General features: G+C 44.5%; 1 protein-coding gene across 2 annotated transcripts; it reads left to right on the top strand.

Moving 5' to 3' along the window:
• Positions 1–8,324: 8,324 nt before the first annotated feature.
• On the top strand, positions 8,325–14,545 carry NUDT11 (nudix hydrolase 11). 2 transcript variants are annotated; one of them, XM_072956513.1, is made up of 2 exons: positions 8,340–8,935; positions 12,818–14,545. In XM_072956513.1, coding segments are annotated over exons 1-2 (495 nt in total). In that variant the 5' UTR covers positions 8,340–8,441; the 3' UTR covers positions 12,819–14,545. The 2 variants fall into 2 exon arrangements, with proteins under 2 accessions (XP_072812615.1, XP_072812614.1); XM_072956514.1 differs by lacking the exon at positions 12,818–14,545 and having other exon boundaries at positions 8,325–9,196.
• Positions 14,546–16,595: the final 2,050 nt, after the last annotated feature.

The following is a 16,595-nucleotide window of genomic DNA, read 5'->3' as shown; positions in this document are numbered from 1 at the left end:
ATACTTTTTTTACTGTGGGGATGTATAGGCAATGGATTGTGACAGCAGTTCTAAGTCCCAGCTCTGCCACTGTCTCGCTGTGTCACGAGGGGCAAGTTATCTACTCTCCTGGGCTTAATTTCCTCATTTGTGAACCTGGAACAATGGTACTCATGCCACAGGGATTTTGTGAAAATCATCAGTGAGGTACATTAAGTACCTGACACATGACAGGCCCTTGAAGATTTAGCACATCTTCTGATATTTTAGTTAGAAACAACAACAACAAATATGATTCCTTTATAAGAATCTGGGGAATTACACACATCAGAAACTTCATCCAAAGCAGTAAATCACGGACACTTCCTTTGAGATGCAGGCAGGTAGTAAAAGCTATTTGATCAGAGTTAAAGTTTAGAAACTAAGGGTCTGGTTGGTGCCCTCTCTTAAAAGATAGAATCTTACATTTTGGCAAAGCTCCTAACAAAACCGCTGAATTTCACACACACCTTGAAAGAAATACATCAGGAGAAGAAGGAACGAAAGTAGAGGAGAAACAGATTTCCTACTGATCTCAGGTTCCAGACCCATGCTCAGAGCCACCCTCCCACGGGGATCACTAACAGTCCATCTTCCCACGACGGGTGGATTTTACTGGGGGTTCTGGAAGGTTTTACTGGGAAAAAGGGAATGTGGCCATTCTCCCGATCCCAATTTTCATTCCAAACATCACTTGTATGCACCTTGTTTTCTTTATTGAAGGAGCCTGTGAAATCTACAGAGTAGCTTGGTAACCCTGAGGGACCTGGTCTCATGGTGCCTGGGCCTGAGGGTGCACAGCAGACTGAGCAGTCAACGCTCTTCCCTCCTCGGCCACTCTGAGACCTATGGGGAAGGAAAGGGCACCTGCCAAGAACGGGATTCTCACACAAGGAGACAGGTTCTGCACCAGCGGAGCCTCCCTCAGGAGCCACAACCATCAAAAGTCCTGAAGGCGGGTAATTAACAAGTAAGTTATTCCTTCACAGGGACCCGAACAGTCATCTCTCATCCAACAGAGCAGGAATCAGTGTTGAACATACCAACTTGTGGCCAAAGGACACCAGGAGAGATCTCAGGCATGAAGAGCTGCCACAAGCGTCAGGAGACGGGGTGGGGTGAAAGCTCTGGCGAGCCGTCTCCTGGACAAAAGGGAAGGGGACCAGACCGGACTTGGGAGCCAATTCAGTGGGGGTTTGCCTATGCCGGGGTCTCTCTGGGGTGTTATCATCAGTGAATCCTGAGTTTCCTCTCATTTGGCTGTCTACCTTCGGATCGTGGGCGACTTACAGAATGTCTGTGACGTCAACAGTCTCCCCTATTAAATGAGAATGACACGACTGCCTTTGAAGGGTTTTGATTAGGAGTCAGTTAAAGAAGATCAATGAAGAGCCTAGCCTGGTGCCCGGCACCGTGGGTACTATGACTTCACATCAGCCCCACGTTCCTTTCAACTATTTCATTACAGTCTTACACATTCACTGTGTTGAACTGTATCATCCCTAACCCTAACCCTAAACTTCTATAATTATGCTTTAGTCTCAATTTTAGGGACCAAGGTATAGCTCAGTGGTAGACTACAAGCATAGCATGCATGAGGTCCTGGGTTCAATCCTTAGTACCTCCATTAAAAATACATAAATAAATAAAAATAGATAAACCTAATTACCTCCTCTTCAAAAACATACAATTTCACTTGAAGGAAATACATTACGTAAATTAGTACAAGTTCCGCACAGAGAAAGCAAAAACTACTTAGGTGATAAAGGCCTGAGATGTGGAGATGCCACCCTCGGTCAGCTGTGCAGTAAGAACAGTGCTACCCTAAGCGGGATCCACAGAAAAGGAGCCAGACCCTTGGGCAGGCTGATGAGCAGAGTTCGCACGGCAGCTGGTGCATATATGGTGCTCACGCTGACAACACCTAGTGGAACACCAGCAGTTTGGAAACAGAACGTTTTCTCTGTAAAATGTCACTTTCACAAAGAAATTAATTGATTCGACGAATACTCAGTAGTGCCTTCCCTGCTGCATCAGAAAGCATCCCGGATCGCGGCCTGACAAAGACCAACGAAACACAGCCCTTGCCCTCAAGGGTTACCGGGTACCAAGGGAGACACACACCTTCATTACAACAACAGACGCGGTCTGGATGACTGCAATGTGTGCTCGGCAAAGTTCTGGGCTGCTGGAGATGGGCCAGTGAGCAGGGGACAAGGGTCCCCAAGATCAAGGACTTTAGAATCCACAAGGAGCTCTGGGGGAGTGGGGCAGAGAAAAGCAACAAACGTAACAGAGAAGTAAATAACAGTCTGTGAGGTGACCAGAGTGGCAGCAGCAAAGGACAATGCAGGACAAGGTAAAGGGGCTTAGGGATGGGGGAGAGGAGGGCACTCAGCAACACACAGCCCAGGGCCTGGGCAGCCCACCCTGCGAAGGCGACAACCACGCAAGGCCACGATCGAAGGGGGAAAGTTGGCCAGCCCAGTGGGGTGAGAACATCCAGGCACAGGGACGGACCAGCGCAGAGGCCCCCGGGGAGCCTGGCTGACACAACCCAGAAAGGGCAGTTCCCACTGAGCTGGAGTGCAATGACTGAAGGGGACGGTGCGGGGAAAGTCAGAGAGGAAACGGGACCAGATCCTGTGGGGCCTGGTAGACCTTTGTGAGGGTTCAGCATCTGACCGTGACGCTTGAACAGAGCAGCACTAGGAAGGGTCCAGGTGCTGAATTACAGGTCTCTACAGAGGACAGTGTCAGTGAGAAGGAGGGACACAGCAGTCAGGGAACCAGAGGGAGGGAGCGACCAAAGAAGTAGGAGAAATCAAGGAGGGCCGCCTCTTAGAGAGCGTGGAAACACTCACTTGGACTTAGCCTCCACTGATGTTTGAGCTCACACCTGGGACTGTGCACAACTGGGCTGCTGCACACATAATCACAAAATTAGAAATCCTAAATTCAACCCTGCGATTCATCAATTAATCAAACAAAAAATGGGGAGGTATTTTTTGTTCCAGTCACTTGGTGTCTGAGGAGTTTCCACTGAACTACCTGCCGTAGCCCCACTAGGAAGCCACTTTGGGGCTTGAGGCAAAAACAGAGCCTCGAAGGTACGTGAGGAAGGCTCCCTGACGGAAAAGCTACGTGGAGTTGCCTCCATTCGCTCGTCTTTCATCTTATACTCCTAATAAACAATTATTAGCTGCATTAATAACTGTCCTCTATGCTCCATGGAGCTTTCATCACAATCCCTCATTCAGTCAAAGTCTTTTGAATCCCTGCTGGACACCAAGTTCAGGCCACTGGGCTGACTCGGGGGGAACAGGTATGTATTAGGCTGGCCCTTAGCCTCGAAATGTCTTACAAACATGCAGACAGGTCACTTCAGGGCTCTTTCCCTAAAGCCAGGACAGAACTAAAGTCTGGGGAGCCTGGAAAAAAAGAGGAGGGTAACTGTGCCCCAGTGGAAAGGGGGTGAGTACATGTGGTCAGCAAAGGCTTTTGGGGGGGTTGAAGTTAATGAGGAAATTACTTTTATTATCCTCATGCTACAGATGAGAACTCTCAAGGTCAAAGATATTCACTTGTTTAAGGCTGCACAGCTACTGAGAGTGCCAGATTTAAAGTCTAGGGCGCTCGGGTTATAAAACACCACTTTTTTTCAGTCATCAACTTCTACTAACATCACTCCCCCTAACTCTGCTTCCCTTTAATACATCCAGAAATCCTCTCAGGTATGTGTGGTCACTGTCCTGAAAGCCGTGTCCTGCTGTGAACACCATAAGGCTCTGAGAAGGTCTGTAACATTCTCTATCTGAGGTGACAGCTCTTCTGGAGAGCTCGTCCCTCTTAGAACTGTATTCCACTCCAAAGCTATTCACAAAAGAGGCAGCTCTACGTTCCATGCCCATCTCACTAAGAAACGCACTCAACCTCCCACGACCACGCTGTCACCTTCCAATCTGCCTCTTCCTTCCTAACTCTGAAAAATTTAGAAATAGGTAGCCCAGACTGGTTGCTCTCAGAGCAGATCCCCTCAGCTTTAGAACTTTTCGCAGAAGCTGTGTTCTCCTGGGTGCCTGCATCTCCCAGGTAGGAGAGAACGAGAGAGACGAGCAAGACTGCTCACAAAGAATGACAGGTACTGTGTGTGCATCTCAGCACCTTCAACACACGGGACCTTCCATCACAGTGAATGAAAGATCACCTGTGGAATCAGAACAAGGCGTGACTCAGCTCCATCGCTCACTGCCTGACTTACATAAACCCACCTCAGCCTGTTTCTTAATCTGTTGAAGGAAGATTTCGATACTCATTTTTCAATTTTGCTGGCAAATAAATATTAAATGCAAAAAATAAAGCAGAGCATTGATAAATCAAATCAACACCTAGAGTGAAGACAAAATAGAACGTGTTCTTTTCTGTAGCACTAATTCCACTTCATGCTCGCAGAGGCACTGAACTGCCAGTTGTTAAGTAACATGTCAAGGTGAAGGGCCTCACTAGTGAGAGGGAGACGGGCACTGAGGAGTGCTTTTCGCTATCCTGTGCAGGAGAAGGACGTCCAGAAGGAAAATGCCTTTCTTTGAACTCAGGGACTCTTAGCAAATGGACATCTTACCTAAGAAGCCAACTCTGAATATCATCAAAAAGTACCACAAGAAACCATAGCTCTTGATAAAAATAATGCTTTTCACGAAGGACCTGGTGACCTTGTGAGAGCCCAGGCTATAGAGATGCGAAGCCTTGCATTCAAACACAAAACCTACTCTAAGCCTTCTCTTCTGTGAAATGGAAGTCATAACGGCCTCGGTAAGATTTAATGGGCTGTCAGCTAAACAAGACACACGGCTCAGCTCGGAGCCTGGCACTTAGACTGCACTTGACAAATATTACACGTCTTGACCTCATCCCTCTCCTTCTGACTCCCCGGAAAGTTCAATGTCAACATCTTCAAGAAGAGGTTAAATTCCTACTATGAAAAATACTTCTCTCTATTTTTGGTTGGACTTTGATGGGTGGCAGTTAGTCACTGTGTCAGCTAGCTTCTGATGCCAAACAAACCACCCAAAATTGAGTGACTTCAAACAACAGGCAATTGTTTTGCCCCCAGTTCTGCAGGTCAGTGATTTCAGCTGAGATCAGCTGACGGTTCCTTCTGCTGTTCTCAGAAGCCTTGCTTATGCATCTGCGGTCAGTGCCCTGTCAGCTAAGGGGCTGTGCTGGGGGCTGGATGGTCTAGGAGGGTCTCACCCACATTTCTGGCAGCTGGTTCTCTGTCACCTGGGGTGAAGGTGATGCACAGACTGTGGGTCTCCCGTCATCCACCGAGCCCAGGCTTCTTCACGTTGCTGACATCTTGTTTCAACAGCAGCAAGAGAGGGCAAACCCCACTCACCGTGCAAGCACTTTTCAATTCTCTGCTTGCTTCACACTTGCTGGTGTCCCATCAGACAGAGCACATTCCATCACCAAGGCCAAGGACAACGTGGGAGTCGTCTACAAACTGCAGCTGTTGCTGTAAGTCACTACTGCTCATGAAACAACCTTGTTCCTCAGGGGAGAAACACTGAACTATAGATAAACCGGACAGTGGAATGTTAAGTCTCTCAAAAAAAAGATTCCTACGCTTCTTCAGAAAAAGGGAAAACCACCTTGCCCTAGGGTTTCAACAGGTGGAAAATAAAATTATTTTATCAAATTGGGGGAGAAAACTAACTTGAAATTCTCCTAGGCATTGCACTAAACCGGCAAATTCTGGATGTCTTTATCTGGAAACGTGCTATGACTCTGCCAGGACGAAGTCAGTCTCTACCTGCTTGCATATCATAATGTTGCTTTTCCTTTCTCTTCCAATAAATATGCCCGCAGCACAGACATATGGCATGGGCATATCTGATGGGGAAGTGATGCAACAGACTACAAAAGGGCACCTCCTATTAGACGAGGAGATGGTACCTGGTAATTGTGAAGCAGACCTGTGGTGTCCCTGGAGCCTGGTTGGTCCACTCCTCCCTCCAGACTCCCTGCGCAATCTCCCAGCTTTGCCAGAGTTCCTCTTGCTGTATTCCAATCACTTTTTAAAGCTGAGTATAAGTTTTATCACTTTCTGCTACAATGTCATAAACATATTTTTTCGGATCCCTTAGTATTTTATTTATTTTGTGGAGGTTGATACTGCTACTGTGAATGTCATCAGTTCTCCATTACATTTTCTACAGGACTATTGCTGGCATATGCGAAAGCTCTTGGCATTTCATCTACTTATTAATTTTTACCATTTAAAGAAATTTATTCTTACAACATTTCTAAGGCGTTTATCAAGAATACATTCCTACCATCTGGAAACCATGACAATTTTGTCTTCTTTACCAAAACAGTAGGCTTTCTGCTCTTTACAACCCCATTACACTGGCAAGAAGACCTAAACGGATATTTCATAATAGGGGTGATGATAGGTATATTTGCCTAGATCCCGATTATAATAGATTTTGTTTCTAGTTGTTGAATATCATTTGTGCATTTGTGAGTTATGGACACATTGAGGAATACAGCCTGCTAAAATCCAGTTTCCTAGTTTGTTTCCGATCACGGAGTGTGCCTTCCTCCAAATGCTCTTTGATCATCCATCTTCTCTATGTCATTAAATATGGTCGTGGGTAGTAGTATGGCTATTGGTTGTAGTCATTCCCTTTATAGCTCCATTTTATCGTTGTCTTCATACATTTTTGTTATATTATGCCCATACATTTTTGTCATATTATGCTCTAGACATTGAGGGTAGTCCTGTCACTGGGAACAGACTCATTTTTTATAAGCTATTTTGAGTATAAATGGAGTGGAGCAGCCCCGGGAGGCTGAACTAACTCGTATGTGAAAACTGGACTGTATGTTTCATAACCACTTTCCACGTACCTTTCCGATGCAGTTTCCCCTTAATGAATGCATGATTTCACTGGAAGAGTGAGTTGTCATGATCCCCCATGCCTGGTGCCAGCAGACTGACTGCGGGTAAGAGAGAGAGATGCCTAAGTTGCAATAGGCCAAAGGGTAGAGGACATGAGAGGTCTTCTCCACAAGGCTACTGTGAGTGCAGGGAAACAGTAAGGAACAATTCAAAGGAACGGGAAGGCTTTAGGTTGTCACATCTGGGGCTGTGGGGGGCCACTTCTGCCCAAGAGGGCTGGACAACCAAACACAGGTGAGAGAGCACCATGTGGCCTCGCTGGAGTCCCAGGCCAGGAGGCTTCTAAAAACAAAATGTAAAATATGAAGGGATTGCCATAGGCATGTTTTCCAAAACCCCAACCAGCACTTCTCAGTGAGAAAGAGAGAGAAGGCTGGAGTGTGTGGACGATGGAGATTCCTGGGATTTAATAAAACACTACTTACGCTGCTTCTCCAGCTGTCGGTGAACAGGACCCCAAGTGCGAAGGTCTGAACTAAGCAGGTGTGGAGTTTACTGATGAGGAATCCGAGGACCAGAGGTTAGGTAAGATGTCAATAGGGGTTGAAGAAAAGGGTTCAGATATGGGCTGTGCCAAGACGCCTGGCAAGGTGAAGAACCTGTTGAAGAAATGAACCTGCATGATGTGACTCAGCAAACATGAGGTACTATTTCGCCAAGAACACGGAGGATCATCTTGACCCAACCGGGGCCTTCCTAAAATAAGCAGGTACTCTTCACCGTGGGAGATGGCGATGAGCATCCGTACAGGACCGGCCTTACCGTGTGTGAAACGACTGCGTGTGTGTTTCCTGCAGCCCGGTGGGGAGGGTGAGGGGAAACGACCGGCCGCGCCACAGCCGCGTCTGGCTCCAAGGCGCACGTGGACAGCAGCTCGGCCCCAGTCACGATGCGGCGGATTTCACCCTGGGGGATGGAGGTTCCCAGCCCGAGAGGGGCGGGGCGCCTGCGCAGTGGGCCCGAGGCGCCGCGAGCGGCGGGAGCCGCGGGAGCCGCGAGACCCCCGCCCCCCGTCCTCCGACCAGAACGCGCACGCGCCTGGGGACGCGGACGAGCACGCGAGTGCGCCTCACCTCGCTCAACCCCGGTCCGGGCGGCTGAGGAGGGAGGAGAGGAGGGAGGCAGACGCGCACCGGGAACTCGGGTGGGCTGCGCGCTGAGTGGCGGGCTCCGGGCTCCCGGGCGGCGGCGGGGGCGGCGCCTCCTCCCCTCAGGAGTCTGCGCCCGGGACCCTCGGGCCTCGCGGGGGCCGGACCGACTGACGTACCTCGCGCGCCCCCGCCCCCGCCCCCGCCCCCGCCTCATCTTCCCCCGGCTCCGGGGACTCGCGGGCTGAGGCGCGTCTCTCCCCGCCCCTCGCCGCGGCCCTTTCTCTCCCGAGCGCCGCGGAGCACCTCGGCCGCCGGCGGAGGCGGCGGCGAAGGCGGGCACCGAGCAGCGGCGCGCGGCCTGGACGATGAAGTGCAAGCCGAACCAGACGCGCACCTACGACCCGGAGGGCTTCAAGAAGCGGGCGGCGTGCCTGTGCTTCCGGAGCGAGCGCGAGGACGAGGTGCTGTTAGTGAGTAGCAGTCGGTACCCGGACCGCTGGATCGTGCCGGGCGGGGGCATGGAGCCCGAGGAGGAGCCGGGCGGCGCGGCGGTCCGAGAGGTGTACGAAGAGGCGGGAGTCAAGGGGAAGTTAGGCCGGCTCCTGGGCATTTTCGAGCAGAACCAAGATCGCAAGCACAGAACGTACGTGTATGTACTGACTGTCACTGAGATTCTGGAGGATTGGGAAGATTCGGTTAGCATTGGGAGGAAGCGAGAGTGGTTCAAAATCGAAGATGCGATCAAGGTTCTCCAGTGCCACAAGCCCGTGCATGCCGAATATCTGGAAAAACTAAAGCTGGGCGGTTCCCCAACCAATGGAAACTCCATGGCCCCGTCCCTGCCAGAGAGCGATCCCTAGTATGTACCGCTCCTGCACAGACTTCTGCTTTCCGCCTGCCTTAGGAGAAAGAGTGCCCGGAGCACCTCTCTTTCCGTGTGCGGTCTCCCCGGGAGGAGGGAGGCTTCTTTTGTTTCCTTGGCAGACGTCTGAATCACGCTTGCAAACTGTCTCAGTGGCCAGGCACTGCTTTCAGACAACTTGCACGTTTTTCAGATGCTCTCACAATCGCTTCTTGGTAGCTCTCTAATGCATTTCCGAAAGCCAAAGCCACATGGGTTTGTTTGTTTTGTTTTTTAAAGTTTCTCACTCAGCCCTTGTGGGTGTGTGTAGGTTTGTGTGTGTACACGTGTATACGGGCTGTGGTTTGTACATTTCACGCGTATCTGTGTTTGTGCGCGCGTGCCCGCGGGTGCATTTCTGGTACCAGTCTTGGGGTTCGTGTTGTAGGGAAGGCCTGTAAAATCTGATCACCTTAGTTGTGTGGCATTTTCGTTAGTTTTGTTTGTCTTAAGTTGTTTTCTCATTCACAGCGTTAGCCCTTGTCAGCAAGCCCTTCTATGATGGGAATTGGTTTCAAGAACCAGTTTTGAATTTCTAAAAAGTATTTAAGAACTTGTACATCGTGTACTCTTTCCCCAGTGAACAATAATTTTATCTTCAGAAATGTCATTTCATTTGCCCTTTTCAGAAATTTCTTGATTCATATGTAGATGATTTGATTTTCAGAACATTTTTACAACTGGTAATTTTTTACTTACTTGAAACGGCCATTTCCCGTATAGCCCAAATGCCGTTTAGCAAAATATTTGATAGAGTAAACAGCCGCTCTGGAAGTTATCGTTAATGGCACACAGCCTGATATGTACATGTTATGAAAACGGTACTCATGGAGTGTGATTGAGCATGCTCAACTTCCAGCTCCCTTTGCTCCTTTCTTAGTGCCCTAGAACAGCCATGGTTCTCTCAGTATAAACTAGTCTTTCAAAGCTATTTGAAATATTTGGGTTTGCGATAGTCTGCTTAAACTTGTCTGAATACCAGTGACCAAAAGATTAGAATATTATATGGTAATTACATCCCAGTTGAGTGAGTTGGCTTTCTTGTTATTCAGCTGTTACAGACTTCTCAAAGTGTTAGGGCACCTGAATGATGGCTCTCTCATGAAGATTGTTTTGTGTCACAGGACAAAGTTTTGGGTGCCGAGTTAAGAGCTTTTACATTTGCTTCAATACTTGCTTGAGATCAGGAATCCTATCTAAATTGCGTAGGTCTGTGTTCCGGAACTACCTTTATTCTTCTAGCCATGTTAGCAGTTAGGTAGAGAGACAACCTACTTTCTGAAGAGGATATCAGGGTGGAAAGGTCATTACATATAGAACACTTAAGCATTTTTAAAACAGCCTACTAGTAAATAATGAGTATAAAGTAGACAATAATGGTTATTTAAGACGTTTTGTTAGTCCTTAAAGCAACCTGTTTTTAAACACAATTACTGGTGAAGATTAAATAGAAGTTACCCTTTGTTAAAAAATTAATTCATAGTTTACTCTTGGGCAACATATGCACAGAACAATCGACAAATCTTAACTGTACACTAAAATGAATCTTTACATAATGAGCACATAATGAGCAGAGTTCAGATCAAGAAACTAACACTGCCTGTAACTCAAAAGGCCACTGCATTCCTTCTGTGGATCAGTCCTCTGCCCTCCTATCTTTTAAGACTATAGAATAGTTCTGTTTTTGAACTTTATATATTGAATTTTTGAGTGTGTAATCCTTTGTGCTGACCCCTTGTGTGCTCTGAGTGTTTTATTCTTCAATATACTCAAATATTTTTCTCTATGTGGCTTGCATTTTGATTCTACAAATTATTAACATGTTTATATGATGGCTTCTAAAAAGTGGGTTCCATTCTACCTTCTAAAGAAATTTGGTGCCACTGTTTTGAAAACAAATCTAATTACACTTGGAAGTACAGATAAAGTACACATTTAAATTCACAAAACATTTTCTGTACTAATGTAACTAAAAAAGGAGTGGATTTTTAAGACCAATGGCAACTTTATCATCTGAAATATATCATTTGATTAAATATGATTCCTGTTTTTCTCTAAGAAAGTGATATATATCAAATATATTTGAGCACATGTTTTTAATTCCAAAACAAATTGACTTTTACTATTCATACAATCTCAATTAGACCCAAAGATGTTTCCCCCCAATAACCTTGTTATTCAATAAGATTTTTAAATTCTACATTGACATCATCACAGCAGATATACTGGATTCTTATTTCATAGATATTTTTGTAGATAAAACCCCCTTCCACCTGTATGCTGTCACAAGTACTTTGGAGACTCAACTTGTTATTCTTAGAGGTAACAGTGCATCATCTTACTTGGTTTCTAAATTAAGTATCTGACAAATGTAAAAATGCACAATATTTATATTAACCTGTTATTAAGAATTTAGCCTATAAATATGTTGTGGGTTTTTTTTTTTTTTTGCTAGAAACATTTAGAATGAGTCATGCCCTTTTTCACGATTGACTGTCAGGTTCATTTAAGTAGTTTTGTGAAATATTCTCTGTAACCCATCCTAGTCAGAATAGTTTAAAGCTCCAAGGAGATTTCTTTTTTTCTCTTTAAGACCAAGAGTTTCAGGCTAAACAGGTGAGCAGAAGTAATATATAGAAAATTTTTACCACCTCAGTGCTCCAAAGAGTGATGTACAGCTGGGATTTTTTTTTTCCTTCTAAGAGTGTTAAGAAGTCATTTGTATGTTGTTTGGTTTTTCAGCCCTCCTTTTGAGAAAAAAGGGAAAAGGTTACTCTCCACAGATAATTGAGGTTTGCAGAAATGAATCAGAAACTTATTCTCTGCGTGTTTTATAAACAGCATATATTCTTTTAATGTATATAGAGAAAACATTAGAGATTAATATAGATACATAGAGACACTGGAAATAATTGGTGCTGTGTCTATAATGTATAAGTTTTTTCAGGAAATTGTGTGTGTTTATGTGTATACACACAACACACACACACACAATAAGGTATATTTGTCTGGGCACATCTTTTCCTTCCAGGTGTCCTTTATAGGGGAGCTGCCAGGCACTACCAGAGTTTTATCAGTATTTTCCTGGTAGTTGTCTCCTGATAAACTGTTGTACTGTATTTAACAGATTTTAAATGTTTTATGGGCAAACAGCACTATAGGAAGTGGAGAAGTCACTGGTGACTGAAGTAAAACTTGACATTTTTATGAGTGTTTGATGTGATACAAACTACATTGGGGCTTTGAAGTCAAACAGAACTAGGTTTGAACACTAATTCCAGTTTTTATTCATTCTGTAATTTCAGCCAAGTTATCTAACTGTCTGATGCTCAGCTTTTTTAATGTAAAATTGAAGATTATGAAAATAGATACTTCATAAACTTTTCCTATGAGAAGCCTTTCCTGACCACATGGGTCAAGATACCCTCTTCTGTGGGTCTCATGGTTCTCACAGTCTGTTGTACTTAACCTGTTGCATGGCTTTGTGGCCACTAGAGCACAGACTTTTTGATGGGTAGGAACCAGCCTGAATAATTTCCATAAGCCCAGAGTCCAGAACATGGAACTTAGGACTTTTTATGTCTTAGATGACCACGCCCCCTTTTTGCCAAACTTCTGGTATCACTGCTTTCCTGACTTTTGTTTTGTAATATATATCGACCTGTAACTCCCTCAGCTGCTGATCCAGACTCACATTGCATCTGCATTCAGTAATTTTGTGATGGCTTTCTAAATGCAAAGTGAGTGATGCAGATAATCAACCCTTTGTTAAATTTGTCAGTAGGAGGGATTGGTAAATTAGTATAAGCCTGCTAATTGGACGTTGGTTTGTTTTTCCAGATGAACAGCGAAGATGTCCAGGATTGCTTTGGAAGAGTCGTTGATGTAAACCATTGGTCAGTGGAATTGTCAAGTATAGATGAGCACTTTCATGTTTCCAAGGAGACAGCTCATCTGATTTTCCTCCTACATCTTGGGACACTCCTTCCCTGTCTATTCCACTGACTCTTCTTGCCCTGGTGGTTGTACTATTGTACATGAACAGACTCTTAATTCAGCGCCTGTAGCCTTTTGTTGTGCTTTTTTGATGTGTCTGCCTTCTTCATTAGACTATGATATCTTTGAGAGCAAGGAGCACGTTTCCCTGCTCTTTTGCAGATTTCTACATCTGAGACACTACTTGAAGTACGGTTGGCATCACTGAAGGTTCTTTGATTCTATTCATATTTTGTAATCACTACATTGCAAAACATTCCCCTTCCAATCTGGTGCTAGTAGAGTATATGCTGTTCAGGCACCACATGTGTGGCTTTTCTGAATCAGGTGTTTCAGTAACTCTTTAAGGCAGTTGTAAGATGTTCAAAGACAAGAATTATTACTCATATTTCTATGTTATTCCACACAGGGGCTAGCACAGTTTTAAGATTACCCATCCCTTAGGGTGACGTTTTGTAGGATCAGTCCTTTGTGTAACAACTTCAGTGTTTTTGTACTGTTGTTAATTTGTTTAAAATTTTATTCAGAAAAATCACTTGCTATAAAACTAACTATAAAAATAAATACAGTGAACACGAGAATATTGTGATTTTTATAAAAATTTTAAAATGATACACAAATAATACAGTGGGTTTTTTTGCACTGCCCTAACCACTTCTTTCATGTAATCTTAACATCTCTTTGAAAAAAAGATTGTTTTTCTCATTTTACAGATTCAGTATACTGTATTATTTGATGCCAGAGGCAACAAAGACTGCTGTAGGCAGGTTCCAGAGTTAATTATACCACTTAGTTTGCCTAGGTTTCTTTTGCATCTCTTACTGATTCTGTTGGCCACAGTTTTCGGCCCCTTTTCCAGTAAATTCAGCTAGCTCCTCATTCTACCTGGTTTCTATATGTGAGAGGACTGAGAGACAGCTAAATTGTCATCACTTGGAAAAGGCATTGGGGAGAAAACTGTGAGGGGGGAACAGAAAATGAAAGATTTAAAGAGGGCTTAGATCAGCTACATCCAGGAGAGCAACTTTAAGAAAATGACAAAGATGTTTAGAGGAAATTTATGGCATTTTGACATGGGCTTGTGATGTCAGCACTCTTTCTCAGCTCCCTACAAAGGCCCTGACGTGGCTTTAATATGGTCGTTTTCTTTCTTTTGCATTGTAAAGCAATTACATCAGTAAAAAACTTAGGCTCCATTTTGAGTGTTGCGCCCTTCCTCATGGTACCAGTGAAGTATATTGGTTGTTCCCACAATCCTTACAGAATTTGAAATAATACATCTCCTCAATGTATTGGGGTTTTTTTTTAGGTGTGATATGGTACTGTGGTTATTTTTCTTTTTTAAATCCTTATCTTTTAAAGAAATATACTGTAAATTTTAGAAATGATACGCTACTGGTGTTTGCTTCAAAATAATTTGAGGTTGGGGTACGTGAGTGTATAGTTAAAACAAGATTGGTGATAAATGGATAACTATTGCAGCTGTGTGGTGGATATTTGGGAGTTCGTTCTACTATTCTCTATACTTTTGTATATGTTTGAAAATTTCCATAATAAAAATTGAAAACAAAATTCTTTGGAGTTTCTCTATCCCTAAGACTTAAGTAGAGAAGGTTGGTCAGAAGACAAATCCACATCCCAGCCAGACAGACTCTCTCCTCCCCTCCGAAAACCTGGGTTTTGTTCCTGAGCTAACATTAGCAGACTTGTTCTTCCCTTAGTGGGAATTCTTCCCTTGGACGTCTTCCAATTCTACGTGCAAAAAAGACTTTTAGCCCCATCAGTATGTCAAACGTGACCAGAAAACTTTGAACCCCAGTGGTGGACATAAGCTTAGGTTCTAGGTGAGACAACACTCCCCATCCTAAAATTTAGCTTTAAAATATTGCATTTTTTAAGTTATAAAATTAATTTCCAAAAATTTGGAAAATTCTTCCCCAAATAAATCAATCAAAAATCACACATGATCCCCCCTACCCAAGAATAACCAAGTTCGATATATATATATATATATATCTCAAATATATATATTCCAGCTGTTTTTCTTTTCAAATATAAACTTATGTAACCCAAACACAGATGGCACAGGTGAGCCCCTTCCACCAGAATATTTCCAAAAATCCATGACCCCTTTTATTGTTAAGCACACACCACACAGGCACCTTGCTGTTCCTTGAAGTCTTTTAGTCTAATGCTCAGGGCCGTTACGGAATTTGTGCTTCTTCTGTCCTGCACAAGTGTAGCAGGTGTAGCACAAAGCTTGAATGTGAAATCCAGACCAAGCTCTGTCCTCACCACGCCCTGATGCAGGGTGGAATAGGCTTGTTTTGTTTGCTTTTGGTTTTTTCATTTCCTAATTTCTGCACAAACTCACTACTCATCAAGCACTGAGGCTGGCAGCGGGGTGGGACATCAATTCAGAGGGGGTGCCCCTTTGTTAAATCACATAATTGCAGTATATTGGCTAAAAATAGGCCTGCTACTACCTTGTTTTCCGGAAAGTTCCCTCTGTCTTTCCTGGAACCTCAGCAAGCTACCATGGATGTTACTACCTCTCTGCACCCTCTGTCCCTCGTGTGCTCTTGTGGGCACAGTGATATTTCCAACTTGTAAACCAGGAACCACCACTCTGGACTCAGGAAATGGAACCCTGTTCTTCCCCTTCTGTTTTCCTACCGTAGAATGTGCCCCCATCCTTCCCTACTTCCCTACAGCACACCAGAGACAAGGTCATAACTTTTAATGAGATTTTATTGAGGATTACTAGATTATGTGAGGCAAATGTAATAACAAAGAACATAATTTATAACTACTGCACATGTCCGATCTTTTTCTAGGTTCCATTGCTAGACCAATTCTCTAATGCAGGTTGACTCCAAATAGCTTAGAAAGTCCATCTAGTCCCCACTCCCCATCACTACCAAAAACCTGAGAGTCTGCAGCTTCAAATCATGGACAAAGTGATTCCTATACCCATGGAGAAAGGAGAGCTGCTCCCACAATTCAATCTCTAAACAGTACTCAAAGTGTCTCAAATTTATATTCCCAGGATCAAAGTTGTACGTGTGAAATCAATGGAATGGATCAAAGGGCTAGAATGTTGGAGATAGAAATTCAGGTTTATTTTACTCCAAAGTTCATGCTCTATACTAAGATGAACAACAGGACTGACAATATCTTACAGTGAACTCAGTGCTCCACCTCTCCCCAGGACAGTAAATAGGAAACCAAAAAGCCCACTTATAGTCCAAGAAGACTTAACACTGTGCCCTTGTGTAACCCCTACACAGCAGTGTGGAAAAGCAGGCCAGGACCTCGAGAGGTTTAGACATCTTTGGGGCCAGTGCTGAGGGTATAGAGGACTTAGAACAGGGTTGATATCAATTCTCTCTTTCCCTTTTACCTACCCATTCAAACTTAGACCTCGTTTTTTAGGTATTACAAAGACATCAATAGACGGCAAAAAAAAATCATTCTTAGTAGGTGGTACTGTTAGAGCAGGCAGATAGTTAGATATGAGCAGAGAAAGGGGGGCACAGACCAAATGGCAGGAATTGGGCAGAAAGGAGGGGCACAAGCCAAATGCAGGAAACCACACATCATGTGAACAACAGGGATCCCC

The sequence above is a fragment of the Vicugna pacos genome, chromosome X, assembly GCF_048564905.1.
Source record: "Vicugna pacos chromosome X, VicPac4, whole genome shotgun sequence".
NCBI lineage: Eukaryota > Metazoa > Chordata > Mammalia > Artiodactyla > Camelidae > Vicugna > Vicugna pacos.
This window is presented reverse-complemented; position numbering and strand designations above follow the sequence as displayed.